General features: G+C 41.3%; 1 protein-coding gene across 6 annotated transcripts in view; it reads left to right on the top strand.

The window, feature by feature from the left end:
* ppargc1a (peroxisome proliferator-activated receptor gamma, coactivator 1 alpha) overlaps nt 1–13,116 on the top strand; it is a 369,523-nt gene that overhangs the window by 328,001 nt on the left and 28,406 nt on the right. For 3 of the 6 annotated variants that reach the window (XM_024287564.2, XM_024287566.2, XM_036216570.1), the window contains exons 3-4: nt 9,273–9,467; nt 10,772–10,897. In XM_024287564.2, coding sequence (XP_024143332.1) covers nt 9,273–9,467; nt 10,772–10,897 — 321 coding nt within the window. Of the gene's footprint in view, nt 1–9,272; nt 9,468–9,754; nt 10,898–13,116 lie in introns of those variants that run through there. The other 3 variants (XM_024287565.2, XM_024287567.2, XM_024287568.2) reach the window with 2 other exon arrangements.

Here is a 13,116-nt window from a genome sequence, read left to right as displayed (position 1 = left end):
GTTCAGCCTCCCATAAATATACGACTCCTCGAGCTGCGCTAAAAGATAAACAATACAAAGCTAAGACAAAAATGTTGGGAGTCATGACATGAATAAGAAGCACACACACACATACTTCAGTCACTGACTTCTACCTGAATCTAGAGGCAGCTTTTGCTCACACACACAAAGGAGTATGGGTTACTCTGTAATCAGCAAACTGTCGACGTGCAAAGGGTTTAAGCTGAGACTTCCGACAGCACGACAGGGCCATTTGTTTGCAGTTATGTCTATGCTGCATCTATTGACTGTATATGAGAACTGGTCTCAAAAAGCAGAAATCTAATAGACTTCTGTCAGAATGCCCAATCTTGCTCTGTTACTTTTTAGCATTCATTTTCTTAACCTGAGGTTGGTGGAATCTTTCCCAGCTACTATTGGGCGGAGTAAGGGTACGCCCTTTTGCTAACCGTTACAGTTCAGTTACAATCTGACCAATCAGATCCCTCAGTAAAAGTATGCGGTTTTGTCCCGATTGTTTGAAGTGTTTCCCAGTGTCTCTGCTTTCAATGGAAGAGGTGTGCTCTACTAACAAGCTCACTCCTGATTGATGAGAGTGGTTGCCATAGAAATGTAGACCAACTCAGACAAATCCCTTGCCTACTGATGATTTCTGGTTCCAACGTGGTGGCGACTAGGGCTGGAAATCTATCACGATATGATGTGATTCATGATACATGACTTATGATACTGATGGTTTCTCGTTATTGCAAGTATTGCAATAATTATTATATTATTTTGGTAATCTATGATATACAACTATTTTCAAAACAAATATATCTTTTTATTTTCTTCAAAAACTTGTGTACCGCTAGCATACATCCCTAATGGATCATTAAGATTGCTAGACGTCTCACTTGGACGGTCAATCGCTGCACACATCTCTACTAGAATCTGATGTATATTAATGCGGTGTTTGGTCAGGTTACGGCTGTTACTGCCCTTAAAAAACAGATTTTTGTTACATAAGAGACACCCCCTCCCCACCCTGCTGCATGCAGAAAAGCAGTGAAGAAAGTGCACTCCGTGTTCGTGCTGTACCCGCGCCACTATCTTTTTAGGCTAAAAATGCGTTGGTCTGGTAAAAATTGATGACGGTTTCACTACGGATCCTTATATTTCACTATCATGCTTACGCAAAGCCCCCCCTGGTGGACTTTTTTGGTATTATTTTAACTAATTAAGTAAAAATAGAGAACCGGTAATAAATATCGCGAGAGTTCCCCATACCAATATTTTGTCCGAGCTCGAGTGATGACCCTATCACGAAAAATGTGACCCAATTGGCTTAATTTTGTTGGAACCAGAAACAAGTAATTTTCTATGCGTGATGTCATACACATGCTCTCCACTTCTCAGATACAGTCAACGGTTGTGTGCAAATTGAAAAGGGTTCATTTTTTTTACTTCATATCCCCCACAAACCATTCAATTTCCAGAAATCGGTTGCCTCGTCTGGCATCCCTGTAAGAACTGAGGGCTTTTAATAAGACGGTGTTCCAGAAAGACACCTTTATGTGTCTTTTGTTTGAAACACTGTAGTCCAGTAGATCTCGTCCCGGCTCTCCTTGCTTTGGCATTGTTCCGAGGAAGACATTACTTTGACAAATGAAACGCCACAAACCCTCAATGGGCTTGGCTAGGCCTGAAAGGTCAGGGGCTCCATTGTGCAGGTGTATGTACGGATGGCAGAGTGTGTGTGGAGGCAGTGTCAGCCGCAGATAATAACAAGAAATTTCGGTCCATTCCACTGGTGTCGCGGGGGTATGTAAATGTCAGAATCAAAGTGATCAGCCTCTCCCTGTGTATAACTTTTTTATTTTTTATGAAAAGCTGCTGTCTGAAGTCGTCCCTGTGTTTTATCCGGCAAATGTGGCGGAAAAAAAGTCCCTTTTTTTTCCTGTGCTCAATCTGTCCCTGCGTTCCACCAGCACATTATCAGCAGTCTAACAGTAGGTTCAAAGGCCTCTTGCTTAGAAGTGCACATTCAGAGCTGCCGACTTAAGCAAATAGCTATTTGCATTCCATTAGGAGGGGAAAAAAAGCAGAGGGAAGCACCATTCCTCATCCCATCTCTGCATCTAGCTGAATATTCCTTATTCGAGCCTCCCTACCTCTGTTTTTTTTCCCCTCCTGCTGTGACCGTCGGAGCAAAACACAGTCAGAGCAATCACAGCAATCAGTGTTTCCTCATGCCGAGCAGATTGGGAAGTAGCTGCCAAAACAAAAGAGTGAGTGTCCAGTCATTACGGTGGCGTGTGATTTGGTGGTGTTAGCAAATGGTTGCTCAGACCATCTGTTTAACGGCTGGAGGAGCAAAACAACAGGAGCTCGGAGCAGGACTGAGGATGGGGAGGCTCCACCAGGACGCAAGGGAGCCTCCTGCGATGCTATCAGTTATTTTGATAGCTGTCCAAAAATGGGCACATTTTGTGAAATGCCCCTCACTGAGTGCATTGTTTTAGACCAAAAGTTGAGGGGAAAAAATGCCTACTGAAACCCTCAGTAGGTATTATTTGGTTGGCGCAGGGTTATAGGTAAAAAGCTTTTAACTTCTCCTGAAAACTAGACATCTCTTGAGTAGGTGTCTCAATTTGATCTAGCCCGTGTCAGCAAGAGTAACAACACTTCTCTTTCTCTGTTTAGTTCAGTCTAACCTCATTTCTCCACCCTCTCCCCCCACCCTCAGCTCCTATCATAGCGCTGTAACATCCTCAAATGGCTCTCGAGAGATAGCTGCACCCACCCACACATCCCCGTCCTCGGTGACGAGGCTTCCACACCGACTTCTGACTCACAAATTCTTCTAAACTGAGATTTTCAGGCTTGCTTTTAATGAGGCTACTTCTAAGAGCTCCTCAGATCTGCCAATTTAGGTTAACTTGAGGTACAAAGTACTGATCCAGTATCGCAAAGTGGCGATGCAGCGAGATAAACAAGATAAAAATAAGGCTCCTAGAATTCCAGATTTTATAATCTTGTCAAATACCAAACTTTAAGCATTACTACCAATTTACTGAATCTGAATGGCTTCCATACCCCTACATCTTCTCCCTATCCCTACATTTGTCCCTCCAAGCAGAGAGATTTGACTACCACTTGATGATATCATCAATAGGTGCCATCAATTGGACACCACTACCAACGCATTCTCACTCCCAACTTGACATATTTGGACAAATAGTTTGAACCCCCTCCGCCTCATTTTTTGATGTTTTGGGTGTCCCCATTAAATCAGGGGTCCCCAACCTCCAGGCAGCAAAGCGGTACGGGTCTGAGGGCCAATTGGAACCGAGCCCCAGACAGGGAAAAAATGCATAGGCTAATCCGGGGTCCCCAACCCTCGGGATGTGGTCCAGTACCCTAACCCTAACCTGGTACTGGTTCTGCGTCCATTACCGCGTCTCGAGGGTTTGGGATCCATGATTTAATGTGAGCAGCCAGCACGTCAAAAAGCAACAAGTTGGAGGCAGCCAAACATCAAAAAGTGACGCGGAGGGGGCCAGAAGCATACAATCATACATGATGAGTTGGGAGTGAGAATGTGTAACCACTACAGCTTCATATGCCCCTACAATCGGAGCAATAGGGAGGAGCCAGAAGGGTAGGGAAGCATTCATTCCTAGACTGTGGAAAATGGATCCTCAAACCTAAAAATGCAGAAAATCGATCATAGACTGCCAGTCCATAGGGTACCAAATGTAGTTTTTTTAAGAACATGTAAATCGAGTCCATGGGACAGTTTTCAGAAGACATTATTTAAGAATAACACCATATTGATTTTGTACCCACATGGAAACTAATCGGTGGGTTTAGTTTACAGCCTGACCAGAGTGAAGGTTGCGTGTTCAGTTTCATGATGTGAAACACCGAGAGAATGTGCGCCCGCTGCCTCGTGCACGCACACAATCACACGGAGGATCTTAACAGCATTATGTATGGTTTCATCACACTGTATAAGCCATAATCACCCTCTCTCCATCTCAGTAAGCTTATGCTAAATGACCAGACGTCTCAGGCGGCTGCCGTGATTTGTCTCCCCGCCGCGCATCGTGCCGTACCTCCCCTCCCCTCGCCTTCCATCTCCTCCCTCCTTTCCCGCCACCATATGTTGTGCCTGTGTGACCGGCCGACGTGTCAGGCCTGACTAACGCCTTAACGGCGAGGCTGACTTTGATTTATTTCCTTAGAAATCTAGGGGCTGGGGGTAATAACGCAGAATGACATTATTTGTTTATCAAATCCAAGGCCGGCGTTTCTTGGCAAGACGTGATGACTTGATACCCCGGAATACCCCCCTCCCCAGCTTATCTGAATCAGAAGGAGGTGTGGAGAAGGTTGACCTCATCCGGGCCAAAATCAGGTATTGTTTGTTGCCACATAAGAGGAAGAAGTAGATGTGTGACGATTCATTTTAATAACTATTTAATTCATATCATAAATTGTTGATGATATGATTCATAGTCGATATTGGTTCATTTTGAACGATCCGATTCATTGACATAAATTTGATCCAGGACATTTTAAATTAAAAAAATCAACCAGTGACACTCAGACAGAAGTACCTGGTACTAAACAATGCAGGTGAAGTTTTCCAGATTCCTTGTGCGTCTTGCAAAATAATCGGAAAACTAAACATTATTATTAGAACATTATCCCACACTGTACGGTCACATGTCTTTGGAAAATTCATAGTGTTTCCACATATTGGACTTTAATGACGGTTGATCATTTTTTGTTGTCATCACGTGTTTTCCTTTGTGATGGCACTTGGTCATATATATATATGGTCATATTTATATATATATAAATAAAAGGTAGGGTATCTAAACATAATTTTATCTATATATTTTTCTGGAATATAGGATATGTTTGTGGTTTATAACAACGTATTCTGTTTAGAATAAGTCATGCACCATAAATTTTGTCGTATATCTACGGTTTTAAGTCGTACCTGGAATTAAGTAACATGGTTCATTTATAGTAAGCAGTTTGGTGTCTTTAAATGATTGTTTTAGATTGTTCCATATCTTGACTCCCTGAATTTCAGCGCATTTTTTGTTCGTTTTTGTTCAGTTTTGACAAAGAGAAAATCTCATATCCAGACAATTCTTATGACCATTAGTTTTAAAGTTCTTTGATCAACATAGTCTTTTAACTCACTGAGTAATGGATTGGATGGATTTGCCAGATATAATTGTCATTGTATTTTTTTTAATTTATGAAGAATGAAAATTGGACTTAAGGGTATTTTACATGTGTTTCCTAATATATCAGTACAGTAGTCAAGATATGTAACAAACAAGGAGTTATTTAATAAATAAGTAACTTTATTTTAAACAGTAGTTGTTTGTGCTATTAACAATCAGCCTCAGAAAGTTCCATCTGGTTGGATCCTAGGAATATGACTCGATTCTTCGATTAATCATTATACCCCTTTGATTTCATGAACAGTATCTTACCTAAAAATAGCAATCATGCTGTCATAGTCAGTGAAAGCTTCGCCCTAATCAGTACTCAGGTCTGTCATTCAAGAAACATTTGCTCCTACAAAACTGCTCAGAAGAACAACCAATAGCTCTGGAGATTGGAATCCTTAAGAAGCAATTAGTAGGTCTAATTTGGTTATTTTCCCTCAGTGTGCGGGGCTGAGTGTTTGCTTAAACCATCACCTTCACCTTCCGTTATCAGCTCCGTGAATAGTATCTCCTTGAATACAATGGTGTCCTGGAGAACCCAATAAAAGGGGTAAAAGGCAAGGACATTCTCAAAGGCTGCCTGGCCGATAACAAAGGGGGCCTCACCTAATAATGAACAACAGGGCTTTGCTTTGCCTTTTCTGCAGCTCCGGAGATGGAAGCACCGCCAGCTCCCGCCGGCGCGCTCTATGGCTAATTGAAGCATTTGGAGGAGAACCGATGCAAAATGTCACCCCTTTAGAACGGGAGCGGGGTTAATATATGGTGATCTCACAATTAGCCCAGGACTGTTAAGATCTCTTGAATTCTGTGAGGTCCATTAAGTGGGACGGCCGAGTAAAGTGGCTTCCACTGAGATAATTTTTCCTCATTTATTTATTTGATTTCCGCAGCTACTGTAATCAATAATAAATGGGCCATCAGCAGCTCGTTCCTGCCCTTTCGGAACCTGTTGTTGTCGGTGGGATCTTGTTGAGAAATTTACATGAAAGGGTGAACTATTGGCAGCAGATTGATTTTTGTCCCAGGCTGACATGGAAAAGTTTGTCCTCGTGGGCAGAAGTATTACATCGTTTCCTCTCCTGGGTAGTAACCGGCGCTGACGTTTGCTCCTTTACCCCAGTTTCCTGAATCCCCACTTGGCCCTGAGAGCCTCTACTAGAGGCACAGCAGCAGTTGCTACTCGACAACTGAAGGTTTTACATGTGTCTCTCAGAATACAAGAGTCCCCTCTAGGTTTTCTTTGGGAATAGAGTGTTCTATAAGGACTTTTTTTTCTCTTTTTGAAACCAAAATTGCTACAGTTGAGCTTCTATAGCCCTTTCCAAGGCACCACAATGAAGCTATTTTTTTCAGCATAGGCCCCAATTTCTACTGAATTTAGATTTATAGGTCTAAGAAGGATGTGAGAGGTGGATAAAGCTGCGGCTAAATACACTGTTGATTGGATAGTTGATGAGTATGGACCTAAACAGATGGCTGGCTCATTAAAGACTCATTTGTGATAATCTAAAATGATCCTAAATTTCAATTTCTCACACTAGGATATGTGCTTTTGCTAAGCCAAGGCTCTGGCTTTATCTGCAGTTAATACCAACCCGCTTAGTGCTCAGGTAATGATTTGGGAAGATAGAGAATGGCGAGCATTGCTACGGCACTGGGTTGCGGCGCAGTAGATTTTGAAGCTTCTCGCAAGTAATTAAACAGCACGCCGCCTCTTACAGAGCAATTTCCTGCAAGGCATTTGCTTTCCAATGCAGCATGGCCCCAGCCGGCATCGTGTTATCTCTTTGAAATATGTATCTTTTATCATTTTTTTTAATAATGACTGAATGTTTATGATGTGATGAGAAAATTTGCTCCAGATTTACATCATTTTCACTGATAGGCAGCTTACTACAGGGCTATTTTTGTATTAAATAGCTGTTCAATTTTTCAAAAAGGCAATTTATGGTGTGAGTGAGACTGTTATATCCAGCTGGGTTGCCAGGACCAACACAGGCGTGCCTGCAGGATTCGGAATCGTCTGCGTTTAGTGTTTGTTTCCGACTACTTTTGCCCCCAGTGACATAATGATAGGCACACCGTCGCTGAGTGATGATAATCCGCTCGTGTGCATGAAGGGATTTGTTCTCGTTGGACCGGCCGCAGAATGTCCCGCGGTGAAAACACTGTTTATCTTTGTGCTGCCTTGAAGTCCACTGTTCTTTTATGGCTCAAAAGCGTGCCTCCCTGTTGTTAGCTGTCAGTGCATGAAAGCTAAGGGTGGTGTGCACGAGCACACACCTCTGTGAAGTGAGGCGCTCTCTCGAAGAACTCTTAAAGACCCACTCAGATGAAAGTGGTGTTTTTAACACGTTCTTGTGGTATTTTTATGATAATGTAGGACCTATTTAAAGAAAAGATAGCTTAAAAATGCTTTTTTTTTTGCAGTTCTTGATTCAAATTTGGAGGAATCAGGAGCAAATTTAGACAAAATTTTAATTAAAAATGATTTTCTTTATTAAAATTGTCATGAACCAGAAAGAGATAAAAAAAAGATGTTGTTGGGTTCATGTTTTTAATTGTATAGCACTTCGAGCTACACAGGTATGAGAAGCAGTAAAAAAAAAAAAAATGTTGATTTGATCTGATTTATGGAGTATGGTTTGGGGACCCTTCGTGTCACTTTTTGACCTTTTAGGTGTCCCCAACTGGTCATTTTTGTAAGTGCTGGCTGTTCCCAATAAATAAGAGGTGCCTAACCTCCAGGCCGCAAACCGGTACCAATACCAGGCCACAGACAGGGGAAAAACACATACAATAATCAGGGGTTCCCAACCCTAGGGACACGGATTGGTACCCTAACTCGGTATCGGTTCTGTGTCCATTACCACGTCCAGTTCCGTGTCCGGTACTGCGTCTCAAGCGTTAGGGTCCCATGATTTAATGGGATGCAGGTACCCGACATGGAACTGGTACTGGGTTAGGGTACTGGTCCGCATCCCGAGGGTTGAGGACCACTGATTAGCATAGGCTTTTTTTACCTGTCTGTGGCCCGGTACCAAGTGGTCCTCGGACCAGTACCAGTATGCAGCCGGGAGGTTGGAGACCCCTGATTTAATGGGAACAGCCAGCAGGTCAAAAAGTGCCGAGTTGAGGTCACTCAAAACATCAAAAAGCGTCGTGGAGGGGCCCCCGCACCATACGCTCTGCAGAAAATACGTCCTAGAAAACAACAGGTTAGTTGATTTTGGCTAGAAACAGCATAATCATTATTAAAAGATCACTGGGATCGAAAGATGATCAGAGTGGGGCTTTAACACCATCTTTCATGCATTTCTTTTCGGACGACGATTATCCTCCGTATAACACTCAACACACAGCCACCCTTTGAAATCCCTCTATACATTCATTGCTTTTTTGTCTCACTTGGAGTTGTAATTTCATCCATAAGAACAGCCAGCTGCAACTTATGTCAGAGGCTGAGTGGCAGGAACAAGCTTTATTTTTCACGAGATGTTTATGGCAATTTCCTGCCCCGAAGATCAGCTGTCAAGCTGTCGGTTTCAAACACGGGGCGTTTATTTAGCATTAGAGGGCCGTAATTCTCCTTATCTGAGAATTGCTTGCAAATATCTCGTCAGCAATCCACTCATCCAGCACTTCTGAGACTGAAAGAGGAGTGACAGATTCTACTTTCGGGTGGGGGTGAAGTTGGTTTCTCCTTCTGAACTATAAAGCCCATCCCAACCCACTCTGTCTTCTTTGCTAGTTGTCAGTCGTCGTAATGGGTTTTTTCGTTGGAGATATTATTTTGGTCCAGTAAGCTGCGTGCCTAAAATGTGAGTGACATGCTTGACTCACATGCACATGTGCAGAATTTGGTTCCTCTGAAAACTGTCAGAATTCTGAAAAAAAACGTCTTCCCAACAAATTAGTAATGAAAGCCACCACCTTCGCCTCATGTTAGCACCTTAAATGCCCTAATTTTCCTGAGATATTTATTTTTTTATTTATCATGCCTGTTTCTTCTCCCCTTGCCTCCTTCTTAAGAAGATAGATGAAGAAAATGAGGCCAACTTGCTGGCAGTGCTCACAGAGACCCTGGACAGCATCCCGGTGGATGAGGACGGATTGCCTTCATTTGAGGCCCTGGCAGATGGGGACGTGACCAATGCCAGTGATCGGAGCTGTCCCTCCTCTCCCGACGGCTCGCCACGCACCCCAGAGCCGGAGGAGCCTTCCTTGGTAACACCAACCGCACTCTTGTCAGAACGCAGTCACTTTCCGTGATCTCCAAATGGTCACTCAGGTTATTAGATGACAGATTACCATCAGATATGAACGTTTGTTGGTCAGGGTTACATTTCTGTATTTCATACAAGGTAAAAGACTGATAATTGTCTTTCTATCTAAACCACATCAAACAAGATTTGTGTTTCAATGTTAAGCTAGTATACAGATTCGATCAGACACCCTTTACTGCCTTTTCATAATTGGTCGTTTTGGATGTCACACCACGGTCCAAGTTCAATTATCAAAACTTTGGTGAAGAGGATGCATTATGTCAACCAATTAGGGACTCAGCTTTGGCCCATGAAGTGATAACTGATCACAGAGAGACAAAAGTACTGCTGAAAGCAGCCGTCATTCAAGAACGTTCAAGAACGCCCACTATGCGGGTTTTTGAATGCGCTTTTAGCATAGGGTGTTCACACTGGACTGTTGCTACCCAATACCAATGCATGGCAGGTTGGTTAGAAAACATGTAAGACATCGGCCCTCGAGGCCTGGATTTGGGCACCCCTGGACTAATTTATGAACACATTTTGGGACAAGTGTCAGGAAGCAACTTTGAGACACGTAATAAGAGACGTCCAACCCTAATCGTGTTCGTTGGAATTCAGCATTACAGTCGGACACAGCAGGCTGTAACTTATTAATGAGCATTTTGTTAAAGCTAAATATGGTTGACACTCAGAAACTGCCTTTTAACAAACATAAGTGAATACATAATATGTCCTTTCTTGGCCTCTCGTATTGGTTCTACACTAAAACCCCCATGTGTGAGTCATGTTAATGCCAAAGAAGTGTAAAGTCAGCACATATTTGAGCGTTTGTTTGCACTCGTGACCCCAAAATGTGGGCACTTCTCCACTTCTAAGGCTTTGACCTAAAAAGTTGTGTTTTTTTACGTTATAGCTCATTTATTTCATGCTGGCTTCTTCCAAACGACCTTTAGTGAAACGCATGAGTTTGTTTATTCAATCACATTACAGAAGAGTAGCTGTGTGTACACACAAACACCTGTTCAATAAGGAAGAAAATACTTTTTCTAATGCATACTATAAACTCCTTCCAGCTGTCGTATCTTTTAAATGTGTAATTGATTTTTTTTCTCTCTTTTTTTTTCCTCCCACAACTGCAGTTTCAGTTTACTGATTTTGCTCTTACAAGGCGCGGGCTAATTGAAAGTAAATGGTCATTTGCATAACCCACACTCTTCCTCCTCCCCCTCCCACCTTTCTTGTTCTGTTTGGGTCCATTTGCAGCTGAAGAAGCTCCTTCTGGCACCTGCAAACTCCCAGCTCAGCTATAATCAATACACAGGTGGCAAGGCACAGAACCATGCAGCCAGCAGCAACCATCGGATCAGACCACCACCTGCCGTCGTCAAGGTACACACGCACACACGCATGCACACGCAAAACGCCAGCATCGACCTGCGCCTTGTTTTGGTCCTCGCCCGTTTCTTCTGCTTAGCTCCAACAATCTGTTCATCGTCTGTTTTGTTTCTGCCCATCCATCTTTTTCTTTTTCCTTTTTTTTTATTTGATGACCATTTTTAGTGGACGTTAAACCAGTGCTCATCAGTTGAGCATCCCAGGAGGTGTCTTGTGATGAAAATAGACTGATAGTGTTGAACTTCCCAAGTGAGGCGTCAGCAGTGTTGTCTCATTAGCTCCAACTAGAATAGTAACTGTTGGAAAAAAAACCTCAAATTATTAGGGATGTCCTGATTCAATGATCGGAAATCAGACCCGATCAAGCTGTTTTAGACTCTATAAGAATAAGATGTTTGATGATTTATTTTACTCTCATTATCTATGTATTTCAAGAGTATTATTTTAGAATAAATTCTCTAATAGAAGTCTGTACATCATGAAAGGGTCATGACATTATATTGCCGTAAAGTACGGCAGAATATGACAGCAGTTTGAGCAAGAACCACACAACAACAACAAAAGATTGGGAAGTTTTTTCTTTTAAGCTTATTTTCTTGACTTTTTAAAAATTACTATTATTGTTATTAATAGTAGTAGTTGTAGAAGCAGTAGTAGTTGTTGTGGTTGTTGTAGTAAGAGTTGTAGTTGAAGTAGTTGTAATTGTAGTAGTAGTTGTTGTACTAGTAGTTTTTGTAGCGATTATAGTAGTAGTTGTTGTTGGACTAGTAGCTGTAGATGTAGTAGAAGTATTAATATTAGTAGTTGTTGTTGTAGTAAACGTAGTAGTAGTATTTGTAGTAGTAGTAGTAGTTGTTGTAGTAATTTTAGCAATAGTTATTTTTGTGCCAGTAATTGTGATATGTAGTGGTAGTAGTTATTGTTGTAGAAATTGTAGTTGTTGTAATATCAGTTGTAGTGTTATTTGTAGTAGTTGTTGTTGTAGTAACTGTTGTAGTTGCTGTTTTAGTAATTGTTGTAGTAGTTATTTTTGCTCTTGTATTTGTAGATGTAATAGTAGTTGTTGTTGTAGTAGTTGTTATAATGGTTGTAGTAGCAGTAGTTGTTGTAGTACTTGTTGTTGTTGTAGATGTTCTAGAAGTAGTAAGAGTAGTTTGTAATTGTAGTGGTAGTTGTTGTTGTAGTGGTAGTTTTTGTAGTAATGCTGTAGTAGTAGTTGTTTTTCTACTAGTAGTTGTCGAAGTAGTAGTAATAATAGTAGTTGTTGTTGTAGTAATTGTTATAGTAGTTCTTTTTGTGCTAGTAGTTGTGGATGTAGTTGTAGTAGTTGTTGTAATAGTAATAGAAGGAATTCTTGTAGTAATAATAGTAGTTAATATTATAGTAGTAGTAGTAGTAATAGTAGTGTTCATTGCAGTAGTAGTAGTAATAATAGTACTAGTACTGGTAGTAGTTGTCTTTGTACTAATAGTAGAGGTTGTTCTTGTAGTAGTAGTAGTGTTTTTGAAAGACAAGCTTCTTTAAGCAAATCTTCTGGCTGCTCTTTCTTAAGCATGTTTTGTATTGTTATGTTATTGTTTTTGTAGCTATTAATATTGCGATCATTTATGAGTTTGCATTGTGTTATCTGATTATTAACACATCTGAAATAAGTTTAATAAAAAAAATAAAAAGAGGATCTCACCGTTCCGCTGCTAGAGAAACTGCAGTGAGACGGCTGACAAGAGACTACACTTTAACAGAAGTGCGAAGAGATTAAATAGGGTTAATAAAATCAAATTTGGGCACAAATCCGTGTATTAAATTTGTTCTTTTTCTTAAATGTGTTACAAAAGAACTTCACAATCAAACATTCTCAAAATCAAATGACTTTGAATGGTGTTGGGCCACAAAAACCTGATTGGGACATCCCTAGGGATTTCTAGCATTATATCAAGACCTATTTCTTAAGATGACCGGATTAAAATAGGTCTTGTGATCTTTTTATTGTGTGTGTTTTAATGCTGTTATTGAAGCTTGTGAACGTGGTAAATGCTGTATATTTATATAGATCTTTACTGCCTTGTTATAAGTGCTTTACAGTCACAGTCCCATTCACCCAATGCCTTAACACTGGCACAAACCTATAACCACCAGGAGTAAAGTGGGGTGTCTTACCCACAGGGGCTGGCAAGGTAGAAACTGAACCAGCAATTTTCCAATCAGAGGTCGAC

Source organism: Oryzias melastigma, linkage group LG18, assembly GCF_002922805.2.
Source record: "Oryzias melastigma strain HK-1 linkage group LG18, ASM292280v2, whole genome shotgun sequence".
Lineage (NCBI taxonomy): Eukaryota > Metazoa > Chordata > Actinopteri > Beloniformes > Adrianichthyidae > Oryzias > Oryzias melastigma.
This window is presented reverse-complemented; position numbering and strand designations above follow the sequence as displayed.